General features: G+C 37.2%; 4 protein-coding genes across 10 annotated transcripts; 1 reads left to right on the top strand and 3 right to left on the bottom strand.

The window, feature by feature from the left end:
* Window positions 1–730: 730 nt before the first annotated feature.
* Window positions 731–3,866, bottom strand: MED28 (mediator complex subunit 28). Its single transcript, XM_034337629.2, has 5 exons — window positions 3,667–3,866; window positions 3,382–3,458; window positions 2,937–3,288; window positions 2,696–2,871; window positions 731–941 (listed from the first exon to the last, which is right to left on the bottom strand). Exons 2-5 carry the CDS (start codon window positions 3,439–3,441, stop codon window positions 732–734), a joined length of 798 nt encoding a protein of 265 aa, XP_034193520.1. The 5' UTR covers window positions 3,442–3,458; window positions 3,667–3,866; the 3' UTR covers window position 731.
* Window positions 3,867–5,409: 1,543 nt separating this feature from the next.
* On the bottom strand, window positions 5,410–7,109 carry LOC117610348 (uncharacterized). Its single transcript, XM_034337613.2, has 4 exons — window positions 6,790–7,109; window positions 6,246–6,632; window positions 5,987–6,184; window positions 5,410–5,911 (listed from the first exon to the last, which is right to left on the bottom strand). Exons 1-4 carry the CDS (start codon window positions 7,107–7,109, stop codon window positions 5,410–5,412), a joined length of 1,407 nt encoding a protein of 468 aa, XP_034193504.1.
* A 942-nt stretch (window positions 7,110–8,051) lies between these two features.
* On the top strand, window positions 8,052–10,069 carry mTerf5 (mitochondrial transcription termination factor 5). 2 transcript variants are annotated; one of them, XM_034337610.2, is made up of 6 exons: window positions 8,052–8,262; window positions 8,328–8,461; window positions 8,534–8,846; window positions 8,932–9,362; window positions 9,433–9,657; window positions 9,733–10,069. In XM_034337610.2, the coding sequence occupies exons 1-6, from the start codon at window positions 8,053–8,055 to the stop codon at window positions 10,013–10,015; spliced, it is 1,596 nt and encodes a 531-aa protein (XP_034193501.1). In that variant the 5' UTR covers window position 8,052; the 3' UTR covers window positions 10,016–10,069. The 2 variants fall into 2 exon arrangements, with proteins under 2 accessions (XP_034193501.1, XP_034193502.1); XM_034337611.2 differs by having other exon boundaries at window positions 8,932–9,185; window positions 9,733–10,067.
* A 67-nt stretch (window positions 10,070–10,136) lies between these two features.
* Window positions 10,137–19,292, bottom strand: repo (homeobox domain-containing protein reversed polarity). 6 transcript variants are annotated; one of them, XM_034337623.2, is made up of 15 exons: window positions 19,130–19,292; window positions 18,497–18,918; window positions 18,203–18,420; window positions 17,512–18,094; window positions 17,302–17,377; window positions 16,470–17,211; window positions 16,288–16,409; window positions 15,701–16,147; window positions 15,365–15,624; window positions 15,217–15,311; window positions 14,287–15,117; window positions 12,146–14,007; window positions 11,999–12,077; window positions 11,717–11,940; window positions 10,137–11,630 (listed from the first exon to the last, which is right to left on the bottom strand). In XM_034337623.2, exons 12-15 carry the CDS (start codon window positions 12,579–12,581, stop codon window positions 11,011–11,013), a joined length of 1,359 nt encoding a protein of 452 aa, XP_034193514.2. In that variant the 5' UTR covers window positions 12,582–14,007; window positions 14,287–15,117; window positions 15,217–15,311; window positions 15,365–15,624; window positions 15,701–16,147; window positions 16,288–16,409; window positions 16,470–17,211; window positions 17,302–17,377; window positions 17,512–18,094; window positions 18,203–18,420; window positions 18,497–18,918; window positions 19,130–19,292; the 3' UTR covers window positions 10,137–11,010. The 6 variants fall into 6 exon arrangements, with proteins under 6 accessions (XP_034193514.2, XP_076546905.1, XP_076546904.1 ...); XM_076690790.1 differs by having other exon boundaries at window positions 12,146–15,117; window positions 17,512–17,930; window positions 17,992–18,094; XM_076690789.1 differs by having other exon boundaries at window positions 12,146–14,415.
* Between the last annotated feature and the right edge of the window lie 977 nt (window positions 19,293–20,269).

The raw sequence follows: 20,269 nt of genomic DNA, 5'->3' as shown, positions 1-20,269 counted from the left end.
ACTGTGTAAAATGTTACACGTTACTTGTAAAAGTGCTAACAACTATTCGAACTTAATATAATAAAATACAACATGATTTATTGTATGAAAAAACGGTGCCTCTAATTCTATGTACATGTGAAGTTTATGTTAGTAGTTTTACCACACAGTTATGTACAGTTTTCGCTGCCACCTTCTTGAATAGTTAAAAAGAACGTACCGATTATTCCATTTTACAGGAGTTTACACAATTTTCTGAATTCTTGCAATAAATTACAGTTCATAAATTGCGAACAAAAAATTAGTGCTATATGTTCATTATTTATACTAAAATAATTAAATAAAACTTGGCGTTCTTTAATTATTAACTTTCAATCAATAATTCTTGATTTTTCAAATACGTAACGTATGTTTTGCACCAGTCTTTATAAGCCTATACAATAAAATCATTTTAACGTTAAATGAATGAAATATTTGGATATCTGTTAGCTATGTTTTCGACATAAGAATGATGTCGTAGAATAAGAAACGAATTTTAGTAAATATAATATTCATGTACAAGACGGTGGAGGCTGCTGCTGTGGAGAGGGAAGGGGCGCTGCCGCAGCAGCTGCAACTGCGGCAGCAGCAGCATACGACGACGGGTCCGAAGTATCGAGAAGTGGTGGTGGCGGAGGTAAACTTCCTCCTCCGCCTCGTCCTCTTCCTCGGCCTTTTCCTCGACCCCGACCTCGGCCCCTCCCCCTTCCGCGTCAACTCCGCCTTTCAGGCATTCCTATATTGCTCGTGGTCTTTTCCAAAAAAGCAAGCGGACCCTGAAGAGCACTGCTTCCAACACCTCCAACGGGGAATCCAGCTCTTGCGCCAGTTACACCTTGTGCCATGAACATTCCTTGCTGTCCAACAGATACTCCAACTCCTTGAAGACCTGATGTAGGAGGAGCACCCGATCCTTGCTGCACCTGCAACGTTATGCCAAATATTCAGTCATAATGATTTTCTTCAATATAATATAATATAATATTCTGTATTCTATTTGATTATAAAAAATGATGCTGAATGAAAATGAAACATTTAGAAAAAAATGATTGAGTTGTGAAAACTTTATACATACTGTACATACATGCAACATATTCAGATACATATAAATGTATAAAATCAAAAATAGAATTTTCATTATTACAAGCATGTAGGATATTAGGGACAGTAATTAGATAGGCAAGGGAAATGAAAGAAAGCACAATGTTTTTTTTTTTTTTACCATGAATAGAAATTTATTCTGTAAATATCCACTTGCATGTAAGTGCAAGTGCAGTAATATGAATAAAAACAATGTAGTTGAAACGGCACATTTTTTGTTGCAGTTATTCGTTTCTACGAATGGCTGCAATGTTTCAATTTATGTAAAAAGAATACATGTCAATTTATATGGTATGGAGGAGGCAGTGGCAATTAAAATAAATTTGACATGTTATTTCTATAGTTTATCATGAATATGATTTCTATATGATCTTTTGAATATAAGGGTTCTCTTTCTTAATCATTTTTACATTGATGCAAAATGCATGCATATATGTTTACATGCAAAAGATATTTATCGTGTTGTAAACAAGAAGGCTTATAAATATTGAGAAATGTTTTCAACTCTGACAATTTATGATATGTGACATAAAGAAATCTATTGTGGAAAAAAAAATGAAAGAAAAATTAAGATGTGTATACATTTGCAGGTATATATTTTAATTATGAAATATTACTATCCGATTCTAATTATTATTTATAGGTTGTAGGGATCATTAGGTTTACCATTAATCTTAAGCAAACATAAATGTATGCTATCTTTCTTTTATTATTGCCGTTATCGGATTTATTATATCAGTTTTTGGCTAAATATTTGTACATACTTTAATATTAGTCATTTTGGCACCATTTTACATGTTTATGCAAGTATATCTTTTTAATACTTTTTTACTTTTTATAAATGAAGTTCATGCATTTACGGTTATAGAACCCTATATCGCAATTACTAGTAAAAGAATTTCAATTTTTTTCATTTTTGTATGTTTACACTTTTTATCAATAGGAAGTATATAAGGCACTGATTACACGCAACACTAATATATGTACGTTGCTCTTTGTGCAGTAAGACCAAATAATTTTATATTCCGAATAACTATTATTTTAAGAATAGGAGCAAAAATAGTTTCTACAATTCTGATAGGTATTTCAATCACAAAAAATTACTTAACAATTCAATTTATATATGTACATTATGCACATTCATGCTCCGATGCACTCACACAGACACATACAACCATTCAATTACGGTATTCATTCAGTTTTAGATGTGACAAATAATATGGAAACCTAATAATAATAAATATATCATTTCCATAAAAATGAGAACATTACAATGATTATAAATAATCTTGTGATATATGTATAATTGTATAGTGCAATGATATTTTGTATATAGAAATTCAATAATTTACATTTAGATTTACAACTGAAATGGGATAAATATTAAAAATGCTGAGCCAACATTAATATCTAACTTTAACCACCGTTATAAAACAAACTTTCTGCAAATGTACGCTGCAAATTTTCATTGTTACACATTTATAAAATGTATGCATCATTTTGAAAAGTTCTTTTTATCTTAAATAGCTGCCTGAATACAGTTTCAGCTTTGCTCGTAACGGTATTACTTAAATACCTGTTGCTGATGAAGTTGTTGCTGTTGCATTTGGTGTTGCATTTGATGTTGCAACTGCTGTTGTTGTTGGAGCTGCTGTTGATGCTGCAATATTTGCTGTTGTTGTTGCATTGTTGGATTTCCCCCTCCATTTGTGGTTTGTTGATTTTGTCCACTCTGGGTACCATTTGGTAAACCTAAAATATCATTTAATTAATAAATATATTTTTATTTAACATCATTTTTTAATTATTATTCGTACCATTAGGTGCTGGACCTTGAGCAGGAGATTTTGCCCAACCTTGCAAATCAGCTAATAAATTCTGCCATACTGTAATTTTATCGTAATGTCTTTTGATAAGATCTTCTTTACGTGTTAATTCTACTCTAAGATCACTGATATCTTCTTTCACTACTAGTTCTGGTTTCAATGCTGACAATAAAAATCGTTTTTGCAGAAAGAAAGCTTCCATCTGTCTTGCCAGATCTATAAATCTTAGCGTAACTTGTTCAACTTCACTACGAGCTTCTTTATCCACAATCAAACCACCAGTTACCCCAATCCCATTGTTTCCTAACCCCTCGTCTTTTGTTATTAGTATACTTAAACATTGCTAAAAGCATTACATAAAAATATTTTATGTTAAAATACTAAATTCTTAACAAGTAAAATATCATGTACATAATCGTTATTGCTTATATCATACCTGAAATGCTTCCTCAAATTCATCAACAAGATTACCATTTCCATTAGTGGGTGTCGCCATTATATTTATAGTATGTACTATGTAAAAACGATAAATAATGTATTATAAATTACAATTAGTTTAATTTTAAGATATGCCCATTATAAGTGTTTGTTACAAACTACGCTTTCCAAATAAGGAAACCATACATAACATAAGTAAAATGTCACACACAATCTCAACAAACATATTAGACACAATTAGAATTCTTAAGTCATGTTGCTACACATAACGTAAAATACACACCTATATAACTATTTCAACCATACTTTTTTTAATTCTTATCAATGACTACAGAGATTAGTCTGAGACCCCCTAAATTATGCCGCCTCAAAAACAAAGGCATATCCAGTCTTCTACATTTGTAGTCACTGTTCTTATACATATATAAGATATGCAATCTTCGGCACGAGAAAATGTAGTTTTCGCATGGTGGCGTAAGCGTTCCAATATAAGTACAGTTAGCGCTCGATAATTCCCTGCAAAATGGCATGCATACATTCTTCACTGACTACAGGTACAAAGAGGCTATTCACCGACGACAAACTATCTCTCGCATTTCACTGAAAAATTATCATAATTATTTCAAAATGATTGCCATAAATTAAAATTTTTTAATTCGACCGTGGCGCCATCTATACAGGAGCGGTGGAAACTACTCAACAACTTACCGTCATAACTTACCGACTTACCGACTTCTCATAATTTATTATTCCTTCCGGCTAGCTTCATGTAGGTGTATGCAAATAGTGTTACTGGTGCTTCGGGGTCCCAGACACCCCGATGCCATATGTCAGTATACAGGGAGAGTCGATGGTGCTTCGGGGTCCCAGACACCCCGATGCAATAACGTCAGTATACAGGGAGAGCCGACGGTGCTTCGGGGTCCTAGACACCCCGATGCCATAATGTCAGTATACAGGGAGAGTCGACAGTGCATCGGGGTCCCAGACACCCCAGGATCGAATCAGGTCGTACCCATCACTATCCCGAACAAGTGAGTTTCACGATTTGTTCGTTTTTCGTTCTTATATTTCGCTAGATCCGGTCAAACCCATCACTACCCCGAACAAGTGAGTTTCACGATTTGTTCGTTTTTCGTTCTTATATTTCGCTAGATCCGGTCAAACCCATCACTACCCCGAACAAGTGAGTTTCACGATTTGTTTGTTTTTCGTTCTTATATTTCGCTAGATCCGGTCAAATCCATCACTACTCCGAACAAGTGAGTTTCACGATTTGTTCGTTTTTAGTTCTTATATTTCGCTACTTGCTTCGGGGTCCTTGACACCCCGGTGGCATAATGTCGGTATGCAGCATCACCGGTACCTTGGGGTCTCAGATACCCCGAATGCCGCAGTGTCGGTAAGTAATGAGCGTCATCGGTGCTTCGGGGTCCTTGACACCCCAATATGATATGTAGGTACGCAGAGATAGTCACTGGTGCTTTGGGGTCCCTGGCACCCCGGATGCTAAATTATTGGTTTACAAAGATAGTCATTGGCGTTTCGGGGTCCTTAATACCCCAATATGATTTCAGGTCGGTACGTAAAGGGCATCATTGCCGCAGCGGGGTCCCTAACACCCCATGGATAATATCAGGCCCGTATAAAAAGGGCACAACCAGTATAATTTTTTCCCAGAGTTTATTTAATTTACTTCATTTATTTTTTTGCTTATTAAATCAGCTCATCGAAGGGGAATAACATTTATGATGTAGGACCGAAGAGAATGTAGGGATGAAAAGAATGTAAGGATGGAAAGAATGTAGGGATGAAAAGAATGCAGGGATATTTTGCACAATTATTTATTGACAGTACTTTTATGTTAATTTTGTTAATTTTAAAGCATCATCTGATCACTATTAATACTATTATTATTTACATGTGTGTAGCAGTTATACATTACATGAAGTTACAATAAATTATTCTTTTCTTTAAGGTGCATGGTAAATTACAATGACATAAGACAGGGAAGATGAATTTTTAATTAATCAAAATCCATTAGATCAAATTCCATTAGATCTGGTCCTTCAGGCTCTGGAGGGGGTCTATACCATGGATCTTCCAATTCCCATAAATCTGGATTTAATTGCTCTCTACCAACTGGTGGTCCATATTGAGGACACGGTGGGTGACGTTGAAGATCAAAGAATCTTTCTAAATTTTCTGGATTAAATGGCTCGTACTGATATGGTCTTGCTTGTGTAGGGACAGAAGGTATATAAGCTTTCACTCTAGATGGACGAGGAATAGCCATTCCACTTTCATCCTCTTCCCAAGATATATCTCTTTCTTGGTAAAGTTCTTCCTCGAAAGGAACATCTAATTGTAAATCATCAGCCATTTGTTCTTGAGCTGCTATTCTCTCAAATTCATCCTCTATTCTTCTAGCTGCATCTCTTTGTTCCATGAATTCACGCGCAGCTACAACATCTGGATGTTCTCTAGTATATTCAGGCTGAAGAAATTCATCCTCTAAATCAGGTACCCTATACCGATAGTACTCGATGTAACAAATATCCAAATTTTATCTAATTACAATTTAAAAATATTTAAATGTTCACTTCAGTAAGTGTCTCTGGGGAGTTTCAGAGATACCAGGTGAAAGGAGGGAAGGAGGAGGACTTTCTTCTTCGATATTAACAGCATTAGCACCAACATTTGCCACAGCCATAACAAAATCTCTCCTAGCTTGCTGCAATTCCGTTAATCTACCTTGTACCGCCGAAGTTTCTACAGCATCTTGTTCGTCAAGAGTATCGCTATTAAAATTGAAAAGCTTTGCGTTATCATTGGAAACAAAGAAGAGCTTCATAAAATCACCTTATCACTTGAATCGAGCGATTCGCTAATTGTGAGTTTGCTTCAATATCTGCGCTTGGTTGTTGTATGCTGATAATGGTGGTACGATTATCACTTACAATTCCAGGAGGTATCACAATGTTATTGATTGGTCCTTCACCAATTGGATCAGCCTGAACTATATCAGCATTCATCATTCTAGCTAATTCATTAGTTTTTCTAGTTACAGTTGGTTCACTACTTCCAGGTCTTAAAAAAGGAGGCTGTCTTTTAAAAGTGGGTAAGCGGCTAGGTCCAGGTCCAGGTTCAAATTCTCTTCTAGCTGGGGATGTAGCTCTAGGAGTTGTAGGTCTAGATCCACACGGGCTACGTCTTCTTTCTCTATCTGTTACTCTTTCTCTACCCATCCTAATTAAAAATCATTTCTGTATGGTAATAGAAATTTCATACTGGAGAGACTATTGAATTAGTCAATTTATTTTTTAAAAACATAATAAAAATTAGAAGTATTTATTAAACAAGAATTAAATCATTGATTTCAATCAAATTTAACTGTCGTCGCGACCTGGCATCACCTCCTATCGGTGCGGGCGTTCGCTTAGGTTTTCGAGCAGCAGCTATCGTTTCTTGTTTGCGCTCATATTCTTGTTTAAATTTCTCTGCTTGTTTTACTCTTGCCATCATTGCTTTAGTCATTCCTGGTTTTCTGAAATCCACCTTTTTTGGTTCAGGCCTTACTACTCTACGTCTTCTACTGAATGGATCTGCTTGATGGCGTGCTGTTTCTTCACGTTTTTTATCATAGTCTTTCAATGCCGCGGCAGTTTTTGCTTGACGAAGCAGCTCGGTCTTTGTAAGACCGACTGCGCATGGATTTCGACTCATCTTTCCTTTATTAAAATAACATCAAAATATCCTTCATCAATATAATATTGAAATCAATAAAACAGACTTGTTTATTTCAGCTTTCTGTATTTATTAATACGTTATAACCTGTTAAACAATTAATTTCCTTTTGTTGATGAACCTTATTTTCGTTGGTATTTTACAAATAATTTGTCAAGTTTTCATGGTATCCGAATTAATAATCCATTATGGTACATTTAATTAAAGTCGTTACATATCAGATACTAAATAATTTTATAATTCATTAATCACAAAAAATTTTTACTATTGGTAAACCTAAATGTCATCCAGTTTGGCAGGTAGGAGAAAAGTTCATGATAGAAATTGCTTTTGTTTTTAACAGCATACATCTATTGAAAAATAAGAGAAGGTTTTACCCACATTTACGATCGTCCCTTTCATTTCATTTTTTCCAGTTATTTATCATTTTACCCTTTTCAATTATTATTTTATTCTTCTTTATGGTCCAAGATCCAATCTTATTGTAAGGGATGCAGGGATATATGAGGCCCTCAATGTTAGAAAGATAAGTACAGCAAATTAAATGAACGCAGAAAATTAAAATAAGGGTACATGTATTAGATACATCTGCACCCCTCGGCGGTCGCTATAACACTGTGAGGTGAACTGAGGGTGTCTCCAGGTGTCTCACCCTCACCTCGTTGTAGGTCGAACAGTTGACAACAGTTGACAACGGTGTCGCTGCTAGTAATTGTCGTTACAATGAATGTATTTATATATATAGCATGGTAATTGCAATTAAAAATGTATATAAGAAAAATATTTTATTGTCTTTTATACAATTACGTGAAATAATTTAAGTAGATTATTAATAAGGTATACCAAGCTTTTGTAGGTTATAAATTATAACCTTAAATTCAGTATTTTTTTGGTTATTTTAATCAATTGAACATGAGAAAAGATGTTTAAATTGTTATCTCCAAGGAAATTTATTCAAACGTGTCTTGGAAATCAGTTTTCATTCTTATCAACTCAAGCAAATGATGACAATGTGTTAATTACACATTTAAATATTGACCGTGATGCTATAAAAAGGATAAATCAATCTAATAAAAATAATATTTCTAAGATACCAAAAGAAAAACTTATTCAAAACTGCATGACAATAAAAGTAAGTATTATTAAAGGTCATGTAATCTGTTAATTACTGATAAGATTGTTTTTTATGTTTAATAGGAATTAGATGTGAATTTAACTGAGATTCAATATTTAGGAAGTTGTTTAGTACTTCATCCTACAATTGTAAAAAGTAGGATTTTATTGCTTAAAGAGATGGGGGTAAAAGATCTTGGTTTACATCACATTCACAGGTATGTCTTTTAACATTATATAGAAAGAACATTAACATTATATACTACTTTATATTGTATTTTGCATTTCAGGTTTCCATCATCAATGCGCAGATCAGTGAAACAATTTAAAAAAATTCACAGTATTTCACCCAAAGAAAATATTATGCAAAATATAATTAATAATATAGGTTTAACAATTGATGAAAGCAGCTTAAATAAATTTGACCACAGTATGAAAACAAGTAACTTTTATGCATTATGTATGGCATATTATAAAACATTTTATCTTCAATTATATAATAAAGCATTTTATGAAAATAAAAGGCAGAAGTATCAAAGCTTTCAAGAACTTGGAGAATTATTAAACATATTTCAGACTAAATATCATTTTGATCACAAGTTTGTAAGTATAATTATTTATTACTTTTAGAAAAGAAAGTATCCTATAGGAAGCAGAATATGAAATAATATGAGATAATGTGTTGTAGTTAAGTACGTATCCCTATTTGCTCAGCCAGGATAAAAATAATATTGAACAGTTTTTAACTGAATTTAAAGATACGAATATTGTAAATAACAAAAGCATAATTGAAATAGCTAGGGAACATCCTCGTATCTTGTGTTATCCTACAGCCAAGGTGAAAGAATTATTAATTTTTTGTAAAAAATTGGATATACCAGTTCAATCGATCATTTCTTACATATGTACTTTAAGATTGGAGAAGGGAGTATTTTTGGACAGGTATATAAATATACTAAATAATTATGAATTAAGTATATGGTCAAAGCATCCGCGTATGTTGAACTTGATTTATTTTTACAATAAGGCTATAACTAGAATAGAATATCTTAAACTTTGTAATCGTATGAGTACAGCAAACGTTCATACATTCTTGTCTCATGGACAATTTTTCATGAGGTAATAATTTTAGTCCTATGTATAACGTACAGTTAAGATTCATTGTTTCACGTGAACATGTTTTTTCTAGATACGTACGAGGTGATCTATGTCATATGGCTAATAGGAAGTTCTTGTTGTATATATTGTGTAAAGAATTAGGAAAAGATAAAGCATCGTTAATAAATCGCGTTGCAAAGCACAAACATTGGAAAAATGTGTCATTATTGGTCATAGTAAAAACAATAGAATATTTGAAAACGCATTATTCGCTAGAAGATATATGCAAAAATATCCATATTGTGCTTTATCCGGAGTAAGAGCATGTTTACGTTACAAATTTACATTATTTTAAAACATGATTTCTAATAAATGTTTTCTCTTAACGTAGGTCTAGAATTAGCGAGGCAACGAATATAATTAACGAAGAATTTACTCTAGAAAAAGGATACCATTTTACTTCTAGTCAACGCTTAGCGTTATGTTTGTACATTATAGAAAAGAAATATCATTTTAACGGAGATGCGGTCTGGCAAGGAATCGATACTCAAGTATCAGTTTTCGAAAATTTAGAAAAAGACGAATACGAAATTTTCATTGAGAATCTAGCCACTAATAATAAAGCACTCCACGATTTAAACGGAATAGCGTGGCTCGAGTATCTCCTACAATAGAATAAAATGTTTAGACAGATTACATATTTTGTTGTTTGGAATAAAACTTTTTATAAAATTTTGTATAATTTTGTTTAAACCCCAGTAAAAAAAATTGACTTCTGACAATAATTGTTTCAGGTGTATTTAGACACAAGTAATTACAAATGTCACACAAAGAAGAGAAAGTCAAGAGAATATCAGTGTTATTTGTGATTCGATAATATTCTAATTTTATATTTTTTCGTATACAACACTATCGTCGTAGAATATGTATAAGAGTATGAAACACAACGGTGTTCAATTTTATTTAATATCATTTACGCTTTTTATTCAAATAAGTATGAACAAAAGAGAAAACGATACAAAAATACTTACATTCGTTCATAAGAATACATACATTGGATTAAACTACATTTTTAAGGCACTGGAATGCTTCCATAAATATCTTACAATGGCTTCTTCATTTATTCTTAAAGTATTTGGTATGTTTTTTTACTTATATGTTTAGTATAAAAATAAAGAAACGCGGTTTATTTTTTTTAACATTCAGGAAGAATATCTACAATTCATCGCCGCATTACTATAATGTCTTTTAGAAAATTATTTATAAGGTGATAAAGTTTATAAGATCTATAAATTCAGAAATAGGTATTTCAAAAAACAATCATACATAATAGAATTACATAAAGTAGTTTTATCGCGGGGCATTTTATATACAATTAAATTCGCATTTGAAACTAAAATACGTACCCAAAGTTTCTTTAATATAATCATTTTGTATTCAAAGGGTATTTTTCTCTTTTCCTATACACATTGTTTACTGCAATTATAAACTGCATTCATATATTTCCTTTTTTACCCTTACCTTTTTCCAACAGATACAAAGAGCAAAGTCTCTCTTATTCAACCAAGGAAAAAAAGCTTTTCCATTAAACAATATCAAATGTGAAAGGAAGAAGATAAACGGAAGCAACCGTCTTCTTTTAGAACAAGTTTAGAACGGAGGTTTCGAGTCAGTTCAGAAAAGGAGGCAACTGTACGTAATTCTGTTGGCTGGTGGGTTCACTCTTCACCATCACTTGTTCCTTCATCCCCTGACGTCCTTGCGGCGAGTGCATCCCGTATTCTTGTTTCTGATCCTGTTGCTGTTGTTGCTGTTGTTGCTGCTGTTGCGTGTAATCTGGCTGTTCGTGTTGATACTTATCTGCTGGACTGAGCCCACTGACATAGTCCAGTTGCTTATTCTGTTGATGTTCCTCCTCGGACATGGAGTTGGCCAGATGAGTTGGCGGTGAATGAGTGGTGACCATCGTTTGGTAATCGTTGCGAGTCAAAGGCGGTGGTGGACTGTTGCTAGCATTCATGTAATCCTGATGGACGCGCATCGTGTTTCCCGAGGGTGTGGAGAACAACGAGGCATCGTGCTGCGGTAGCATCGTCCCGTATGTGTACGCCGATCCATTGTTACTCGGTCCACCAAACGAGGTGGAATAAGGAGAATTGGAGGAACTTAGGAGATTCAGATGCGGTGCCAGGTCATAGGCTGGTGAATACGCCCATGCATCGGGGGGTGCGGTCGCCGTTGTTGGAGAAGCGAACGGGTTCAGGGTGTTGTTCAGCGAGGTGAACGAACCTGATGAAATTAAGAAAAATGTCATTCTTCCATATACGGACTTACGAACCGAGTTTAATAGGAAAAGAATAATTTTAGATGTTAACCTGACAAACCAGGACTCGCTGAACCAGCAGCCATGTAGCCGGCAGTTTTGCGGGGAGGTTCCCTCTTTCGCCATTTTGCGCGTCGATTCTGGAACCAAACTTGAACCCTGGATTCCGACAGTGCTAGCTTCAGAGCGAGTTCTTCGCGTGCAAACACGTCAGGATACGGTGCACGTTCGAATGCCCTCTCTAACTCTTCCAACTGATATGCGGTAAACGTGGTTCTAAAATTTATTAGAATTTAGAAAACTAATCGTCAAACACAACAGAGAGGATAACTACCTAGTTTTCTTTTTCTTGATTCCATTGTTATCAGTCTTCTTTTTAGAGTCCTTCTTAGCAGGCTGGGTCTCGCTACTGACTGTAATGTAAATTACAATTATTATCTTTTAATCATAATTTCACACTTATTCAAGTATTATTACATACCTGGGGCAAGGGTGTTCATCGGATCTTCCGGCTTTCTTTTCAGAGAATTTCCAAGCTGTAAGCCCTGTTGGAGGGTTGTCGAGGTTGGCGTTGCGGCGCTCGACGTCGAGGTGGTTACATCCTGAGTTTGAGCAAGCGGTGCGTACATTCCAGCTAGTTCAAGTTCCTTTAACTCTTTTTGTTGCTGCTGCTGCTGCTGCTGTTGCTGCTGCTGCTGCTGCTGTTGTTGTTGCTGCAGATGATGATGGGACGTCTGATGATGAGGTGGAGGACTGTTGGAAGAATCCAACTTGTGCAGGTGTCCCCCGGTTGGCATTAAATCGCCACCGTGATGTCCACCGTGTAAGCCGAGCATCACTTGAATACTGTGCACTCCCGAACCTCCTCGACCGCCAAAGTCTGAGAAGATTGGATCGTCGAAAGGACCTCCGTCCATCTTCAAATCGATGCCTTCCTTTCTGACGATGGACACTTGCGGTTTGGATATCCTAGCCGTTAAAAGAAGTATGCACTCCACTGATTCTTCTTGACGATGGCAACGAAGAACTGTGTCCTAAAAAGGCACACGTGGCTACAAGAGCAACAATTGTTCACCTCCGATGAAACTTAATAGGTCACAGTCTCTATCTTCAATCTTCCAATGGTATCCAATTAATTAGGAGAGAACGTTGAACATTCACATTCCTTTTCGACTCGTTTCTATCAGCAATCTCGATGCGTTAGAAGCGAACGGGTCACCTGTTGACGCCTGCGATTAATCCCAATTAATCCTGATCAGAGAAGCGGTGATTCGCGGTCGTCGTGAGCGCAACAAGTTTCAGCCGGCTGAGTCCGTTCGCTCCTCCTCGGACCGGTTGATTCCTCGACGAAGGAAGTCTCTCCTCGGATGAAGTCGATTAAAATCACCTCTTATCGGTTGGTGGTCAATTATGTAAAAAAGCGTTCGCTTCCACGGTGGCACGGGTGATTGCGTTAGCGCGTCCTCCGTAATGGAATCCGGACCAATTGCGATCAATTGTTGCCCGGGTTATGATTAATTTTGATTAGTTTGAAGCGGAGCTAACGAAGTGAACCGGCCGGTCCCGGTGTCGTGGACGGATAGAGACGGTACAGGAGACTCGAATCGGATCGGAAAGACGAATCGGACCGGGCTTTCTCTCTAAATCGGGATACGCTTTCTATCCGAACGATGATCGGCTGTTGTTGGAGTTGGACGAGTTAAGAGGAGCAGCCTATCTGGACACTGTCGCGCTACCGACGATCTCTTCTGACTCTGGCTAATCAACCGACACTCACACAGGCTTATATTTTCAACGGGTTGCCGGCCAGGCCGCCCCCACACATGGAAGCCAACCAATCCTGTAGCACCTACTAGCCTCTACGTGCTTCACGAGAGGACGGCCGTTTTATGCGGGCGCGGTACCACTGCCACTGCCTCCTGTGCGTTTTTCTTCCTCTTTCTTTCTCTTTTACTCTCGTTTCGGATCCAACGTATCAGCCCTATATCTCTCTTCGTCCCCTCTTTCCTACCCCTCTGTCTCTCTTTTTTTTTCTTTTTTTTTCACTTCCCACTCTGTTCTCCATGGGTCTCTCCAGCATGCTACTTCTACCGGTCTCCCTTCATCCGTCCCCGACTGGGATGTTGTTCTACCACCATTGCGACCGCCCCCTCGGTCGCTTCGTTTGGAGAACGCTCGGGCATGGTTGACGATAATCGTAGCTGACCTGTACTCGTGGTGGGGCATGTGGGAATCAGAACGGGCCGCTTCGTTCACGATCACAGCATCGTCGAATCGTTATGGGAAAATTGTGAATCGGTTCGTGCTTCCAGTTGACCCTTTCATCGCTATGGACCAAGGACTCTGGTACATTGGTTCACGTGTTAATTTAGCTTCTTCTATTTTTAACCACTTGTAGATAATTCTTATAGCATAATTAGTCGAATGAGAAGTAGATAAGTATTTAGTCCACGGTACACGTTAAGCTCTAATCATTGATGAAGTTTCTTTGCGTAAGAAGCTGCAATCGCATTATGTCACTGTGTATACGCAATAATTATTTCCCAAAGTCAGTAGCTCGACTCGATTCTCTTCAAGATAACAAAAATGATATCAGCAAGATTACTTAGAATTTACACTCACTCTATTCTACTTGATCTCAGCGAATCCTCGTTCCATCTTCTTGCACACCACTCAAAGTCCACCAAAACTTCAACTTTACAAAGCGTTACGCGTTGTCCCAGCGTTGCTCCGGGAACGTTTACAAAAGTCCTTGAACCGAAACCTTGAACCTCGATCAAGAGATCAGTATGCGGCGCTCGGCGATGATCGACGCGCGTTCACAGTACCATTTCTTCCATGATGGAATCATGCTTCTATCATGGATTCGCGTTTCCGTACAATTCCACCATAAGATTAGGTGGAATTCAACGTTTGGATCCTCGTGTGAATTTCAACCGGTGTCCCAAGAGAACAGGTCGATAAATCGATGGTAACCGCGGACGATCGACGGACGATGATCGATAGGAAGTACGAGAAAGGTAAGAGTACCTATACTTTCCAAGAGATCCATGTCCGTTGACCGGCAGCGTGGCACTGAGGCTCTTAAGCGCAGGCTCAATGAAACCAGCAATCGCCAGGAATTGCCTCGAATTGGCCCAATCAAACTACCCCCATTCCGTGTGTACACGCGTATATTAACTGCTAATTTCATCGGCGGTAATTAGCGCGCGCGCGCCCGCCTCTCACGCGCTGATTTAATTGCACTCTCGCGGACTCTTTACTTCCTCCCCCTCTACACAGAACACGTTTTCCGTTCTCCTGATGAAACCAATCGTCGTGGTTCCACCAGCGTTCCCGCGGCCTTACTATTCCTCCTTCCATTCCAAGCTCATTAATTGATTTGTTTACAGGCTGGGATCTCTTGTTAACGACTTCAGATTCAAAGAGGATTAACCCTTGAAGGATCAAGGTCTGCGCGAAGAAGAGAGATTTAACGAAAGAGTTCAATTTGATGTATTGGTTTATTGGAAAGATAGAAGTAACCTTTAGTTCTATAAAAGAGAGACTTACAGTTGAACTTTCACGAAAGTCTTCTTATTCTAGGCATCTTTCTTTCATCGACTACATCTGTTTCGAAGCTTTCCTCATCTCCAAGATAATTATACCTAAAAAAGGGCCTAAGTAGAATCATTGTTCTTACATAGATCTCTATATGTACCTTCTTTATGAATCACAACGCGACTCAAGTCACTCAACCATCACCCGCATCTCTGATCTTGGACCAATCCGTCTAGTCTTGACGTCTAGTTTCCGAGACACAGCCGGCCGGGCAGAGAATGTTGAAGTTGAAGCAAATTGGAGATGGATAGATGCGGGTGAAGACGGTTCGAATCCGCAGGATATCTGCGGATACAGGAGGCGGCCAGGCCGGGAGGATGACGGCCAGTGCAAGAGCGAGAAGTCGGTAACTTAACTGGCCTAAATGGGTTTAACTCGATGTGATTTTGCTGGCGAACCACTAAATTGAACGAATACGAACTAAACTGAACTCAACTAAGCTAATCATATCACATTACTAGCGTTATTAGCCGAGAGACGATATAAGTGAAGGTCCGGTGGTGCCGGGCTGCAGTAACGGGTCGCCTCCTGCACTGACCCTCTGGACGACTTTCTTTTTCGACCCCTTTTTCTCGTTCTTCCGTGTCCGACACCCTCGGTGGTGTTGTCGTGGGTTTCAGTAATCGAGACTTTTTATATTCCTATCCGAAGATGAACGTCGTTGAAGATGTTGTTTGAGTTAGGCTTAACTGAGACAGAGGTTTCTTCAGGAAGTGCAGACGGTGTTCCAAGCGAGGCGATCTCGCCCGATTCTGGCCGAACAGTTCTGGTGATGAGTGTGCAACAGGAAACACGTGCTTGGTGAAAGTGACAGCTTGTCGCGCGGCACATTCAAATTCCTCCTCATGGTTTTACAAATGCAGTCTCCACATGGATTAAGCGTCTGTTGTAATTAGAAAAGAAAGTTTAATTTTTTTTTCTACTGTTTGGTGGAAGTGGTAATTGTTGAGTGGAAGTAATATTTAATAAACCGAAGACATGTATGAGTTTCTCTGTTAATATTAAAAAATTAGTTTTCAATACCTTTCTATCGTGGCGATCAACGTCAAAAATATAAGTGACAGTTTACTTGCTTCCTTTCCTTTGTATTACGAGTACCATATGTGCTTTTCTTTTTCTCAAATAAAAAATATTAACCTTTGAACCTGGGTGAAATAATAAAAGTTATCAAATAATACCATTATGTTTCAAACAAAAAAAGTTACCCGACATGTCGAAGCACATGACAGACTTCGTAAGGGACAAAATTGAAGTTGGGGGGTGTTGACGACAGAAGACAGAGAAGACAGAATAATTATTTCCCACTACTTCTTCATGGTAAGCAAGAGAGGGGTAAAGAGCCGGAGGAACGATGAGAACGAAATGGATATGATACGCTCTGCTCCCACTACGTCGGCCAGCAAAATAGAAGGAGTTTCTTGGCTCCACCTCTTCCCCTTCCGACCATATTTGTCCTTCAATAACTATGTTCTGAAACCACTTACGTCGTTTTTCCTCCCAGACAGACTTCTGTTTACATTTCTGTAAAACAATTACAAATTTTAATTCTACATATTCAACTAAATTTTCTTCAAAATAATATTAATAATTATAATGGTTCATAAAAGTGACGGAATATGTAAGAATATAATAGAGATCCTCCTTTTCAAGATCTAAATTGCTCAAAATTTTCATAGTTTTCGCCTCAATTACTCCAAGTCGATGAAGACTCTGTTTCAATTGTTTGGTCCAGAAGAAAAAATTGCAGCTGACAGACAAAAGGCTCGATACAACGGCTCGTTCAGATGTATTATACGTATATATGTATGTATATTTAGATTGGACAGGACGTTCAGGGTATCTATCTTTTTGCACGCGAGCCGCTTTTTTTACGTCGTAGGTATGCGCCGACCGGATAGTATTGCCGTGGTGGCCCCAGTGAACACTACCAGGACCGACCAATTGAGCCTGTTAACGTCAATTGGACTGAATTAGTTCAATTGGATGTAATTGCGCGAAGGCGACGGGGAACCTCCGCTATTCGCCGGCCATACTCACGTTTCTCTGTTCGCGCAGATATCGCCGGTGAACGCATTCTCAGGACTTCCTCCGGGTACAGTCCGAGCATCTGTCTCTGAAAATGTTCAAATATAATTCAACGAATCTTCTGAGATATTATTTAAAGGAATATATTGCTTAGAATAATATTTAATTATCTTGACCGATGTATTACGTAGTTGTATTAAAGAATTGGTAAACAACACTTACTTAAAATTAAAATTAAAATTTAAAGCTGAAAGTTTCATGAAAATTACTGCGTAAGTTTTCCATTAATTTTTTCATGTAAGATGGCTAATTGTTAGTTTGAGGGAAATTCGTGTTCCATCGTAAGCAATTATTACAGTAAGGTCTACGAATTAACGTGCCCACATGAGATTCTTGATCGAGATATCGCAATAAACATTTTTTTCTCCTTTTCACCCCCATAGAAATGGCAGCAATATCCCAGCAGTCGATGCACGATGCGAGACTTGACGTGTATCATTGGTATTAGTCATTTTATATCATGCTGGTACATTTCACGCATCAAAGCGTAGGAAGATGGGTGACGTTGAAGATTTAATGTTATATATTTTCAGGAGAAATATACTGGTAGCCGATCTGCACCCGCGACTTGATACGGAAACCTTTGTAATATTCAATATCACACAGTCCATTCAAAAATTCGAGTCCACGCGTAGATTCTACCTGAGATTTGCTTTTGAGAAAAGGTGAATTCCTTTAATTGTAGCGAACGTTTCTTTCATCGTCAGTCGAGGTGCAACAGGTGTATTGGTTCCAGCAGTAAATGCTACGAGGTAAAAATAGATTAGAGTTGAGAATTAATAGAACTTTTTAATTCTTATAAAGAAAGTGTTGAGATTTTTTCATGATTGTTCTTTATAAAAACGTCGTAAACCTGGTGCTTAATGGCAATGGTAATTAAACTGGCGTTTAATCTTGGATTCAGAGATCGTGATTGAAAGAAGAAAATGTAACGTCGCAACCCGATGACGTCGCATCCTTATTAACCCGACGTAGTCACATCCGTCGCCATCGTGTATGTCCTCTATTCGCGTACAGGGTGTTTCTTCTAATGATACCTTGATTTATTCATATTTTTCCTCTAATATCAATCTATAGTATAACAAAGTATAACTTGATTAGATTTTAATAACCCACAATATTATCATTTTCAATTTTTTAAACTTACCTATAAAAACTCCATAGAAGCAACATTCGTGAAAAGTCTGAGAGAAGCTCTGATTCTCACGCGAATGAAAGCAAATATGCCATAGAAATTTTTCGTACAGAGACTGTGATCCACATTGATGGGCAATTAGTCGAGGACCTCTACCCCCATGTTTCGTGAGAACGAGAAATTCAGTTTCTCATAGAATCCTCTGATACAGGAGGGTGAGAGGTAAAAACGTCGGACTATCATCCCGCATAAGATCGTCTACGTATAATAATATAACATGACTGCGGGTGGGAATGTTACGTGGGATGTCTTTAGATCTGATTACACGGAATTTTATGTGATCCGGGGAAAGAACTACAAAACTGCGCCCATATATCCTTAGAATTGTGGCATACGAGTATCGATGAACGGCTAATCTCCCCTAAGATCGCTTTCTAAAAGAAGGAAATGAAATTCGGTAAAAAAGAAAAATCCAACAAGTGTTCGATTATTACAAGTTAAAAAGTAATTATTCAGTACTATGATTTAAACGTTTTTTTTTTTTTTTTTAAGGTACGATAGTGCTTGATATAAAATTTATATGGTTGAGTGTCTTCAACAAGCCCCACTCTAGACACCATACAAAAACCATATGCTTTTACGTACGATCATGCTGGCGAAGATGACTCCCTCTGACACGCGACCCGCAGCCACCCTAAATACTTAATTGTCAACTCGATTTGAAAGAGGGAACGATATCCATGGAATTTTCACAGACTCACAATAGCATACCCTCGGCTTCAGGATCCTTTATATAATAATAACACTCTCCTGAAATTAAGAACATTTTTTATGTACCATGTATCATGAACACTGAAGAAATTCTATGAAATCTTCTGTTAGAATTGACTTACATGATGATGATGGATTTTTGCTAAAACATTCTGTTTTAACAAAATAAATAAAAGTTTCATATGTTCATCCTGGAATATGTGTTAGCTGCACTTTCATATGAAGTGCTCTATGTTATCAACACTAGCTGCTTATCGCGATGGGTAGAGACATCTGTTAATGATCGCGTATAACACAGATTTTACAGATTCATTCAGACACCACAAAAATGATTTTGAAATCAGATCACAGACTAATATCTACAAAATACAAAAAAATGGTATTGAAAGCATGGAAGCGTGGTTCAATATACAGCCGTTTTTCTTTCTATAAAAAGAAAGATTTCAAAAAGAGTTCTTAATTTTAATTCCTACCACTGATAGCGTTATGATGAAATACCGTCCCAATCGATATAGTAGAATTTGATACAAAGTTGATAAGGGACCTTCTGAGTTCTCGAGTAAAGGAATTCAATGGGTGGCCTATCCCATATCTTATTTGCAATTCAATAAAATAACAATTACTGATAATTTCTTATATAAATAAGTTAAAACAATTATAGAAATCTCTCCAATCTTTAAATCTCAAATTAAATTCAAATTCTATTAACATTCCATCAGTGCTTTACACTTATTAATGCATTGATATCAAATTTATATATACATAAAAATGTCATGACAGATTGCAGACTATTAAATATTGTCAACAGGCAACTGTCTCAAAATATCACCAGACAGTCGTCGACAAACATTCGCAAGATCCCTCCACCAAGCACCGATGAAATTAGCTGAAGCAAGAGAAATAGAATGCAGCTAGTACGCATGGCATAAGCGAAATAAAAGCAATATAATGTATTCTGCACCGAGGGAGAGTTTCATCCGCCCTACAGACCCTGCTAAAATTTATCTTCCTCAC

The sequence above is a fragment of the Osmia lignaria genome, chromosome 11 (assembly GCF_051020975.1).
Source record: "Osmia lignaria lignaria isolate PbOS001 chromosome 11, iyOsmLign1, whole genome shotgun sequence".
NCBI classification, from domain to species: Eukaryota; Metazoa; Arthropoda; class Insecta; order Hymenoptera; family Megachilidae; genus Osmia; species Osmia lignaria.
This window is presented reverse-complemented; position numbering and strand designations above follow the sequence as displayed.